The sequence below is a fragment of the Drosophila persimilis genome, unplaced genomic scaffold, assembly GCF_003286085.1.
Source record: "Drosophila persimilis strain 14011-0111.01,24,50 unplaced genomic scaffold, DperRS2 tig00000000-arrow-pilon, whole genome shotgun sequence".
NCBI classification, from domain to species: domain Eukaryota; kingdom Metazoa; phylum Arthropoda; class Insecta; order Diptera; family Drosophilidae; genus Drosophila; species Drosophila persimilis.
The window spans coordinates 10,778,241-10,790,499 of record NW_020825288.1 but is presented as its reverse complement, the minus strand read 5'-3'; the positions used below and the strand labels follow the sequence as shown (position 1 = coordinate 10,790,499).

The window sequence follows — 12,259 nt, the reverse complement described above, 5'->3', positions numbered from 1 at the left end:
CCCCAGCATCAGCGCCAGTTCCTCTCCTAATGGGCCCAGACTATGATGTATGTTTGCTTAATTTGCCCCGCAAACAGTTGCAGGTTGGCAGAGAGCAGAGAGCAGAAGAGAGAAAAGAAAGCCTAGGACACGACCCAGCATTTCTCACACACAGCAGAGACACAGCAGAGACACAGCAGAGACATGGGCACAATCAAAGACAAATAAATTAGAACACGACCGCAAAGGCAAAGGAAGAGGCAGAGGCAGAGGCAGAGTAGAGTCGACCAGAAAGCCAGAAAGGTTTTTCCAGCTCCAGCAACAGAAAACTGCAGCCACGAACTGCAGCCAGACATAGACCCAAGCCAGACAACAGCAACACGACTTGCAGCAGCGGCAGCAACATGAGGCACAGTCTCTGTTGCTCTGTTCCAACAAATGCAAATAAATTGAAATGAAGCAATTTGTTAGCCAGATTAAAGCAAGCCAAAGCAAAGGGAGAGAACACAGGGCGCACAACACAGTCTCCAAAGAAGATCAGACAGATGGGCCCACAGGGCTAACAAAGTCAGCGAATTACTTAATTAAAAATCGTGGCCAAAGACCAGCAGAGCAGAACCAGAACTGGCCCAGACGACTGCGACTCTTGGCCAGGTCCAGACCCAGACCCAGACCCAGACCCAGACCTATACCCAGGCCCAGGCCGAGTGACATTAATAACGTGCAGTGCTCATTACTCAACAATTGTGTTTGCCTTTCTTTCCTTTATATGCTGCTGCTGCTGGTGTGGCTGTGGCTGTTGCTGCCGCGGGACATGCAACAGGGCGCAGGGCAGCAACAGGCAGCCCTTGGCAACCCTTGCCACAGACAAATGCGATCGAACATTAGCAGGCAATAAATTCTCGAAGGTAGCAGCCCCCATCTATTGCTTCTGGGGGCATGAAAGAAAGCGCCGCTCTGGCAGCTGCCTCCGCCTGTGGCTGCCACTGCTGCTGCCACTGCTGTGATTGTATCGCTGGCTGGGAATGTTTTGGCAGAGTTGTTGCCTCATTTGTCGTCCGGTGCGAGAAGGCTTCTAGCTAATTTGTGAAGCGGCATCAGGTCAAAGGTTGAACAAACACAGCCGGACAGCCAATCGAAATTGGAAACAAGAAGGAGACGGCTCGATAGAATAGATAGAGCGAAGCTATCAATACGCTCGCAGGTGGATGGAAATCATAGTAACCTTATGACACGAGTATCTCCAATAAACCTAAAAATCATGATGAACCCTGATCCATCATAGGGAAGAGACTGTTTTTATCTGTAGGTTATATGTTATATTCTCCGCAAGGGTATAAAGACGATGTACAATAGCAAAAATTGAGCCAATACTCGTGGACGAGTGGCAGAAATATAACTTGAAAAAAGTCATCCAGAGCTCGGGGACATCTCACGTGGGCTACAGATTTCCCAGTTCGAAAAAATTCCGTCAGTACAATGCAATTTCGTTTTATTAATTTCATGCTACGACGCGCTGGATAAACAATGGCCATTGCCATTGGCCAGTGCTTCACTCCCAGACGCATGTGTGGGACCAAGGGTCCGTCCACAGACGAGCAGGTCCATCCAGGTCCAGGTCCAGCAGGCGTATTCCCAAAACTCCAATCCGCTCCGCAGGCAGCCGTTCCTGCCACATCTTGGCTATAAAAAGCAAGACTGCTTGGCAGCAACTTTCAGTTTCAGTTTTCTAAGAGCCAAACGCGCAGCGGTCGCCCACCGCTTCAAAGGGAAGCCCGACAATCCGAGCCAAAGACAAAAGTAAAATTGGAACAGCAGCCTCGATCGGGCCCAAACCGAGGGACAGAGGTAAGGAGGATCGACTGGAGCAGCAGTGTCCAGAGGACACGGACACAGGCTGGGGCAGGAACGCAGACAGCAGACAGCATGAGACTCACGCTCGCCTGGCTCAGCGTCTGCCTGGCGATTTATTGCGGCGGCGGCCACAGCCACAGCCACAGCCACGGCCACGGCCACGGCAATGTGGTCCTATCTTTGCCACCATCGCTTATCGCCATGGCCACGGAGGCGGCGGCCTTGAGGCTGCAACAGCAGCACCAGCAACAGCAGCCGCGCTGGAAAAAGGATGCACGCGTCCTGTTTGACAGCGGCAACGATGCACTGCGCGATATGCTCCAGAGGCAGGCGGCTGCCTCGGCGGCTGGGAAGTTCAGTCTGCCCCACTACGACCACGACCACGACCACGACAACGCAGCGCAGCTGGATGGGGATGGGGATGCAGATGTGGAGCAGCAACCGCAAGCCGCGGATTTTAATCGAAAAGTTTTGCGCGAGGTAGATGATTTAGGGGCACAGACCAGGCTGCGGCAGCAATCAGCGGCGCAGGAAATTGCACCACTGCAACGGGGCATGCTGGGCCTTAACTATGCGTCCACGCCCCACCGATACTGGGCCAGTCGGTGCCAGGGTCGCCTGGGCCCCTCCGCCAAGTGTCCGCAGGAGTACTATCGCGCCATGATGGCCGCCAGGTAAGCGTCAGCCCATCCCAAGGATGTGGGTGGGTGGCAGTCGGGGCTATTAGGCCGGGATTCTGCTCAGGAGCTCGAGGGGTTCAAGGTTGCTCTGGAAGGAAAGTCGAAATTCGACAAGTCGAGGCGAGAAAGTTTCGCGCCTCGTTTCCGCTTCACATGTGAAACCAATTTATCAGCGACTCTGTCTCGGGGTTCCCTCTGAGGTTCACAGATTTAATGTTTAACCCTTTTAAAGGCGCCAGGTCTTGCCGAAAAAAAAAAACTGCCAGCAACAGAAACAGCAACAAATCGTCGACAATTTGGCTGTCGGCCAGAAACACGCAAAACCAATTAATGGGCGTGAAAAAATCAGTAGAGTACAACGATTGCAGTTTTGTTTCAAGTCTCTCAGCCAAAGACGACTCCTACTCCTCTCCCTGCCCCTCTGCCTGACTCCAGAGCGAGTCTGAAGACTCCTCCGAAGGAGCCTCGTATGTTGATTTATTTTATAAAATAACAACTGTCAGCAAATTCATTGCCCCGCAACGAATCGAAACGAAATCGAAACGAAAACTGCATTACGAGTTTCACTTTTCATTTCGGCCGAAGAGAGGAGCTCCCCCAGACAGGCAGGCCAGAGACCAGATCCCCCCCCCCCCCCACTAGAAGTGAGAAATGTTTCAACTTTTATTCAATATTCAATACTCTTGCAGAGGACATTATGATTTTAACAACAGAGAAGGTGGGAAATGAATATGAATAAAGCGGACTGCAGATCTGTCCCTCATTTTTCATGAGTTAATTTTAATGGATATAATTCTTAGGACGTTTTCATCGATTATTCCCCAAGGGTATCTTAGGCTTCGACTCTCAAGGCAGGCAGGCCTTTCTTTCTTCTTTTATTGGTACACATAAATATTTCTCCTTTCTTCTGAGACGGTATGTAATTTGTGTGTTTAATTTCTGGAAATATTATCTTGTGTTGAAAAATTATTGGGCGCTGCTATTAAATTCGAATTAATCATTTGTTGTATGTTTTCCTCCTCTGCATACCCTGCCTTATTTCTCTTTTGTTTATTTGTTAAATGTTTGATTAATTGTCGGCCAATGCACAGGCCCGCATCGGCATGGGCTTTCCTTTCAGTTTCAGTTGTCTTATATTTTGTTCGCTTAATTTGTAATTTTACACAGTAATTTCGATGGAATTGCCTCAAATTGACTTTTGATTGAATTGGATGAGCCCTGACAGCGCGGATAAACGAAGAGTTTAGGCGCTAATTCTTTGTGGCAGCTCAAGGGAGAATGGGTTTCTGGGTCAGACATTTGAGTGGTTGCCATTGTCATTGGACGGTCCCAGTCGATCCCAGTCGATCCCAGTCGATCCCAGTCGGTCCCGGCTCCAACCCACGTCCCTGAAGATGTTCATCAATTTGGTGTCATCGTGTCTTTGGGTTGTGGGAGCCAGTCAGTCAGCCAGTGGCAGTGGAAGAGAAACTCCAGTGAAGATGGTCTGTGGTCGGGACGGGGCTCTCACATGTAACTGAAACCCATGGAGAAACATGGAGAGCGGCCCGGCCCACGCTCATCAGGCAAGAGAAATGTGTACAAAGAAATGATACTGCTCCTTATACCCGACACATTGTGCAACAAATGATGGGGCATTTATCTCGAAATAGACTGGCCAGATATAGAATATCTATATTAACTCGCATCTCCATGCCCATGCCCATTCCCATTCCCCTTTCATTCAAAAGAAACAAAGATGCCATGGCTCGTCTCCACATGCAGCTGAGCTCGATGCAGGACCCTGATTCATCCGCCTCTGATAATAGTAATGATGATGATGACCAGCTGCTGGACCCCACCGACGATGAGGAGGAGAAAAGCAGCAACGAGGTCTTTATGCTGCTCACCGGGGAACAGGATCTCATCAAGTTCCTGCACTGGGCCATGAAGCTGCTGTATCCCTTCGAGCGACCCGAGGGCAATCGGAGCGATAGCCCAGCTGAACACTATCATCCGGGGATGTTCCTCTGGAAGAAGCTCAACCTGTCGGGACACCTGGAGCCGCCACTGATTGTGGACGAGCCGCAGTTCGTTCTTGTGCGGCGCGAGAAGCTCCTGGATGGCTATCACTTGGGCGGTGAGTGTCCGGGGCTTAGAATCTGTCATAATTCTCACTCACTCCCATTGGGATCTTTCAGATGAGACGACCAAGGAGGACGATCCCTTTATACCACCACGCGGAAGGAAGCACAACAACCCAGATTTGGATGCTCTATTCAATCGGTATGAGACCTTTGTGCCGAATCGCGGCAGACGCGACAAGGTCAAGGATCTGTTCAAGTACGACGATCTGTTCTTTCCGAATCGCGGCAAAAAGTATCGCAGCATTTTCAAGCTGGACGATCCCTTCTTTCCGAATCGCGGCAAAAAGCTGCAGCTCCGGGATCTTTACAAGATTGACGATCCATTCTTTCCGAATCGCGGCAAGCGGCACTTGACAGGATCCACCAAGACACCACCCCCCTCTGGTCTGTGGGGAAAACTGTTGCAGCAGCAGCAGCAGCAGGAGAGAAAATTGCCAGATGACAGCGACAACTGGCCGCAAAGAATGTCAACGCATAAAATTAATGGTTACGATCAATCAGTCAAGCCATCAATGTCACAAGTGGAGGATGCTGCTATTCTAGCATCCAGAGCCAGAGCCAGAGCTACTCCGACTCCGACTGCGACTGCGACTGCAGCTGAGGGCGCTCAATGGCGAGGTCTGGCCAGGGGCCTGCTCCAGCCTGCTAATAGATTACACTCGACAAGATCAATGTCAGCAAATTTACAACAGCCAGAGCTGGGGATGGAGATGGAACAATTGGTGCCACATTTGCCGCTGCAGCAGCAGAGCAGCGTCCACTTCATTGGCAATCCAATCATGCCCCGGCAGCAGGTGAAACCATCCTGGCTGGGATCGGGATCGGGATCGGCATCGGGATCACTGCACCGTTTCAGGCGATCTCTTCGGCCCGATAATGCCCCCGAGACACAATTAACACGTTCAACCAATGCTAATCCTCAGAAGATCGACTCTGGCTCTGACTCTGATGCGGAGTGGGACTGGGACACTGATGATGCCAATTGGAGCGACATTTAAATGCCAGCGATCGTTTTCTGGTTTCTGGTTTCTGGTTTTCGGTTTTAGGTTTTTAGTTTCGGTTTCCGAGCAGCTTCCTTGGGGGCGCATCCACTCGATTATGCCTGATTGTGGCTCGATGGGTCAGCAGGAACGGGCCGCAATATAGAACGAACTATAGCACACCGCACGAAATAAAGTAAATGCAATTGAAAAACGAAACAGAACGAAGGCCACTACGGGGAGGAGATCGCTTGCCTTGCCCTTGGGGCAGAGCCTTTCTAGAATTGTGCTGCGATGAAGGTCTCCATGCCCTTGGGAATGGGGTATGGGGTATGGGGTATGCGATGTGGTTGTTCCTACAAGTAATTCCTATTTTAATTGTATTCATTGGTTAATTTATCGCTAAATGCAATCAGCATTGTGCCCAAGCTGCAAGCTGCAAGGTCTAGAGTGTCTAGACTTGGACCCAACACAGCTGCCAATGTTGCAGACAGCCGGGCGTGGCACGCAGCTGATGCCACAACAGCGATATGTCCGCTCTCTGTAAGATATGCAGGCTGATCAAGAACAATATACAACCAACAATCAACAATCAGTGCAACAACCACGACGACTGCTGTGGCGACTGTGACTGGAACTGGAACTGCAAAGGTCAGGCCATGTAATCCCCAAAACGCACATCAATCACCCGACTCTTTGGCTTATTAGCCAGCATTGAACCTTAAATATCAGAGCACGGGAGTGGGAAATGGGGAATGGGTAAAAATAAACAGAAATACATAAATTTTTTAAGCCGAAGCCGAAGCCGCCGTTGCTGTTACAACAGCAACACTGAAATTTTCCACTTCAACTGATTTCTGACATTGACATTGACCAAAAATCGACATCAACGTCCAAATATTTGGTGAGCCACAAAGTCTACGGGCCCAGACTCTGGTCGAGACCCAGACCGAGACCCCTAGCAGCTCTTTGTTTTGTACAAATGACCATTGAAGGTCATGCCAGCCAAAGCCGCAGCCGCAGCCGAAGCCAAAGCAGGCAGCAACAAATTGGTTAAATAATACTCTCCTCCACTCCACTCCACTCCACTCCACTCCACTCCACTCCACAGCATCAGAGCATCAGCATCAGAAATGCTCGTACTGGAAAAAACACTGAAAAATGTTAAGCAGATGCGCGTCATCGTTTGGGGTTCAAGTTTTTGGATTTTGGTAGCTTGACGTTTGCGATCAGACCAAAATCTTATGAAGATCATTATAATTTCAATGGCACTCCACCGTCCACAGTCCACAGTCCACAGTCAGAGGCAGCCTCAGCTGTACCGAATGAGTGTGTATGCAGCATATGTACTATACTACAAGTACTCGTATACCAATGTTTGGTTAGAAGAATGAATGCAGCAGCAGCAGCAGCAGAGCACATATATAGAGAGTCCATACATAATACTATTCAACTCTCCTCCGCTGGGCATCGTGCCAATGACACTTGAAGTGGTCGGTCAGCCGGTTAAGAGGCTCACCTCACGTGCAGCTTTCATAGGGAGTACGGGTGGGTACCCTACCTTTTGAGTTGGGTAAGCTTAGAGCCCTAAGCAGCTGTGACAGCTTCAGAAGAAATCTCACAGAAGCATTAACCTGATCCAAAATGAATGCTTACATCACTTTGATGGTGGTATGGTAAAGCACTTCCGTCTCTTCATCATGGCATCGGATTGGGGGTAGGGGGCCCGGAGTTGATAACTCTCACTGGCCATAACCTTTCGCCAAAAAACTGTGCAAAAACTTATGTCAAAGCCGGACAAAAACTTACGGCACCACACGAACACCACACAGGCAGGTCTATTGAGCCAAATGTGTCAAGACTGAAGATTGTACAAATTAAATTTCATTGGGTTTGCGCTTTCAAAACTTCAACTTCAAGTCCAAGACCAAGACCAAGACCATGAGTGGGACTGGCTCTGGCGGATACTTTGTGTCACTTTTGGCCTGCCTGACATTTGGCCAACAGAAAAGAAAAAGAAAGTCCAGTCTGAGTCCCCCAATTGAGCTCCAGCATCAGAGCAGCAAATTGGCTCAATTTTTGTTGCAACGTTGGTTGTGGCAACTGATTTGCTTGTCGGGAAATATCAACGCATTGTCAGCGATCCCAATGCCGTTGACAACATGCAACATGCAATGGAGTAACGGGCTTGCAACATTGCAACTGTTGCAATTGTAACGCGATCAGCATGAGTAGCTGGCAGCCTTTGACAGCGGCTTAATTGCTGTCTGCAATTATGATTGTTGCCGGGATAGAAGCTTCGCTCCAGGAGCAGCAGCAGGAGCAGGAGCTTCACTTTCGTTTGATTTGTGGCCAAAAGTGCCAACCGCTTGTTTGAACTGCTTTCTGACTCCATTTGGCGTCTGAAGTTTCTAGTTAGCCGTCGTCGTCCCAGTCGTTGTCGTTGTCGTTGTTGATTTGGCCGTCTTTGTCTGGTGGGAGAGCAACTCCTGGTTGACAAAAATAGTAACGTGCAGGCAGGCGCTGCCTTTTATTGCCATTTGTTTTTTGCCATGGCTGTGCTGTGCTGTGCTGTGCTGTGTGTTGCCGTTTTGCCATTTGACGTTGACAAAAAAACGTCATTTGCAAATTGGGCAAAGACAACTTTCTCTAGGCAGCAGCTGCGCAGGCGCAGGCGCAATCTCGCAGTCGCAGTTGCAGTCCCAGTCCCAGGCGCAGTCGCAGCCGCAGTCGCACTCGCAAAGTGACAGTCATTGCATAAAACTATATAGATAAACCAAAGGCAAGTCGTCGCCCACATTCATTAACAGCATTCGCATAATTGGCTGCGGCAGATATTTCGTGGGTTCACTGAACCACAACAGGCAGCACCCAGCATCCCATCCGAAGACAGAAGACAATCCCTGGGCGCAGCCTGAGTCGAGTGGCTTATTGGGCCTTACGTCTCAATTTTCCATCGCCACTTTGTCAATATCTATAATTAAAATCGTTTGAGAACACACGCAAACCCCTGGATCGCTGGCTCGCTGCTGGCCTCTGCCTCTGCCGATTTATCAGATTTTTCGAATGGCAAAAAGGCTATACTTATGGATATATACATACATATGTATATATACTCGCATTCGACGTTGAAAGCTTGATTGATGCATTAAGCTTATACAGCCATAACCACTAGCCAAAACCCAAACCCAGCCGCGTCCCCCACCCACCGACTGGGGGCAGACGACGTTGACGAGAGCCAATTAATGGCTGCTTAAACGGGAAAAACTCTCTGGCAGTGGCAGTGTGGCCATGTAAAATTATGGAAAATCTGTGCAAACGCGACCGGGAGCAAGCGCTAATTGAGGCAGGAAGCGTTGCGAGGAAAAACGAGTTGCCATCGCCTGTCATATCGCATCTGGTCCGAAAAGCTGCTGGCCAGCACCAGCACCAGCACCAGGCTTTGGCCCACGAAATGGGTCAGCCAGTGATTACCCGACGTTGTCGTTGTCGCTGTCGCTGTCGCTCTGTCGCTGAAGCCGTCGCCGTCGCCGACGCCGCCTCCACGAACGCATTTCATAACTAGGCAAATTAAGCCTAAGGCCAACAACACAAGCGACAAGCGTCTTAGCCCCGTCTTAGCGGGTAACGGCAATTTCCAGCCCAAAAGCGCTGCACTATTTGTCATAATAAATGTGCACAAAGGAGGTGTACACGTACACCTCCTCCTTCTTTCCGAAGAAAGCAGAGAGACCGGAGACCGAAGACAGTGTGGGCAGCGCTGTGACACATTTTGTCATCATTAGGCACAGTTGCCGGCTAATAATTTCAATTTAGCCAAAAAATTAGTTGTATTGTAGGATAGGGCGCGGGAAAGGAGGGGAAAAATATGTAAAAAGAGCGTTAATAGCCGCATAGGCCTACAGCCCACGCCAAGAAAAAAGAAAAACCATCACCAAAGTCGAACCAAAGTGGAACCAAAACATTCAACGACTGCTGGGCGGGATTGGGGCTGGGCCATTGGATGGGTGTTGAGGTGATGACACTGATTATAAAATGCTGCATGCGCCATGGCTCAATGCTCCATGCCCCTCACTGGAATGGAAATGCCATATAAAAACTCCAAGTTAATCGCCTTGCTACACTGGTACATAAATGACTGGTACTGATACTCTGTTACGGGAGAAGTGTTCATAGAGCGCGGAAAATACAGAAAATATATATTAAATAATTATGAAAAAAATAAATATATAGCACAAAACGTTGCGGACATGATTAATAGCCATCTTTGGGTCATTCATAATAAGAATAATTGAAATTGGTATCAATCAGGTTGATTATTAGTACAGAAAGAACAGACGAACAAATCCAACAAGATAACGAAAATGTGCGCGTGAGCAAGTTGCACTTGTGTAAGTCTCAATCACAAGAGGCACAAGATGAACGAAGTCAACAACGACAATTGGAACGGAGACAAGCACATTCCATTCCGTTCATCCGAAAGTGCTGATGATTGTTGATCGAATTGTTCTGGCTGTTATTCCCACCTTCCCCGTACCCCTTTATAGGGATGTGGAACTAAACGGTTTCACAATGAAATTCACATGGAGCTGAACGAACCCATTGCAGAAATGTGTTATCAAAAGGGGGGAAGGCCCAAGGCCCAAGCGCTTTGGGCGCGACCCACACACGTTTTCTCGACCACCGACCGACCACAAGAACCATAAACGCCAACAAACAGCGCGCGTGCGTGCGTGCCGTGCTTCCGCCTGGATGATGGGCCCCAGCCCATGCCTCTGCCTCTGCCCTGGCGACAAATAAACAAAACCAAATAATACAGCAGCAGAGGCTCAAGGAAAATTCATGCGAAACAGTTATAAAAAAAGACAAAAAGAGGAAGAAAAGCGAAGAAAGAAAAGCCAAAGCTGAGGCCGTTGACGCTGACGATGTTGCCGTCATCGTTGATGTGTATGTGTAATATTGCGCTTTCCGGTACAGAAACATAAAATTTTATGTCTACGAAGCTGACGACAACTCTAACGACAGCCGCAACATCAACTGGAGAGAGGGGCAGCACAGAAAGTCGGGCGTGCAACACTTCGTATGCGTTACATATTACTGCCCCCTACCCCACCGACCACTGTCCCGACCGTCCCGAGTTAACACATTTTTCTGTCACGCAAAATAATCATTTGCAAAATCACGCCGTGCTGACAGGCAGTGGCAGGGGTACGTTGCCAGGAGGTGGAGGAGGCGCAGGGCGGAACTGAAAGAAAGACCCGGGAACGGGAATGGGAATGGGGACTGGGACTGGGCTGGGGCTGTGGCCCCGTCGATTGTGTGTGCGTGTTGGGCACACTAACTGCCGGTTATTATCATGTGAAAATGTATGAAATTGAATAATGTCATTCAGCACACTGGGACGGACACGGACACGGACACCCTCCCTATACGAGTACACAAAATGGTTTGCTTCTAATGCGAAAATTAAACAACATGGGAACGGATGAGGGAAATATTTCCCACAAAGAGTATGGAGCCCCTCCCTTATGCCCAACACTCACCTTGACACGCTCCAGATATTCCTGCAATGCCCCATACGGATCATCGCCATCCACATCCATCAGGTCGAGACTGTGCGCCAAGTCCAGATTGTCCAATGCGGCCAATTTGGACTCGGCCTTATCGACAAATTGCAGCTTATGATGCCCCTGATGCAAAGTGTTACCCGTGGAGGCCAGTGTGGCAACGGGCGCCGCCTGGCTTAAGAATTTCTTATCAGCTGTCATGGTGTTGGATGGAGTTGCTCCTGTTGTGGCTGTGGCTGCTGCTGTTGCTGCGGCTGCGGCTGTGGCACTGCTTCCGTATTGGCGAGTGCGAGGCATGGTTGCACAACCGGTGCTAAAAACGCTTGCAGCAGCTGGCACAAATGTGGATGTGGCTGTGGCTGTGGCTGTGGCTGTGGATGTGGCTGCTGATGTGGCAGATGAAGTTGCGGCCATCGTCTTGCCATCAACGTCTCCTCCGCTGGCCGCCGCATCACTTAATCCCGATTTGTAGCGCGTCGCGTCAGTGGCGATAGCCGACGTGCGGCCTGACGTTGTACTACCTCCTCCAGCTCCTTCTTGTGTTGCACTTTTTGCTGCTCCCTCTGTTGCACCACTGGCTGCTCCTTCTCCTCCTGTTGTTGCATCTTCTCTTACTCCTCCTGCTGTTGCTGTTGCTGTTGCCGTTGCCGGCGGCGTCGTCGCCTTGCCGTTGATAAGCGTTTGATGTTGGAGGTTCCTGTTGTTGCTGCTGCTCTGGCTTTGGCTCTGGCTCTGGCTCTGGTTGTGGCTGCCACTGCTAATTGCACTTTTCACATCGCTTGTCATGTTGTTTTGATTTGTATTGCCATTGCCATTTCCATTGCACTGCATTTGAGTTAACTTCTTGACTTTGTCATGATGCCGCGCCGCCGGGGCTCCACCAATCTGCCGTGGCGACTCTGCAAACAAAAGAGAGTACAGTAGAGAGGATATGTTTAATTTCAGCCAAACGTATATTTTTCTCAGCCAAGAGTCGCATAAAGTTGTCATTGTCGCTGTCTGCAACATGCCGCAAAGGCGCACCCAGCCAGACCCGTGAACATACACAACATATTCATAATTTCCCAATGGCT

General features: G+C 49.6%; 2 protein-coding genes across 2 annotated transcripts in view; one reads left to right on the top strand and one right to left on the bottom strand.

Annotated features, from left to right (window-relative positions):
• LOC6587323 (rho GTPase-activating protein 7) overlaps nt 1-12,259 on the bottom strand; it is a 91,456-nt gene that overhangs the window by 25,182 nt on the left and 54,015 nt on the right. The window contains exon 4 of the mRNA XM_026995431.1: nt 11,163-12,085. Within this exon, the coding sequence (XP_026851232.1) occupies nt 11,163-12,085 (923 nt within the window). The remainder of the gene's footprint in view (nt 1-11,162; nt 12,086-12,259) is intronic.
• On the top strand, nt 1,751-5,829 carry LOC6588522. Its single transcript, XM_026995433.1, has 3 exons — nt 1,751-2,507; nt 4,244-4,632; nt 4,694-5,829. Exons 1-3 carry the CDS (start codon nt 1,906-1,908, stop codon nt 5,635-5,637), a joined length of 1,935 nt encoding a protein of 644 aa, XP_026851234.1. The 5' UTR covers nt 1,751-1,905; the 3' UTR covers nt 5,638-5,829.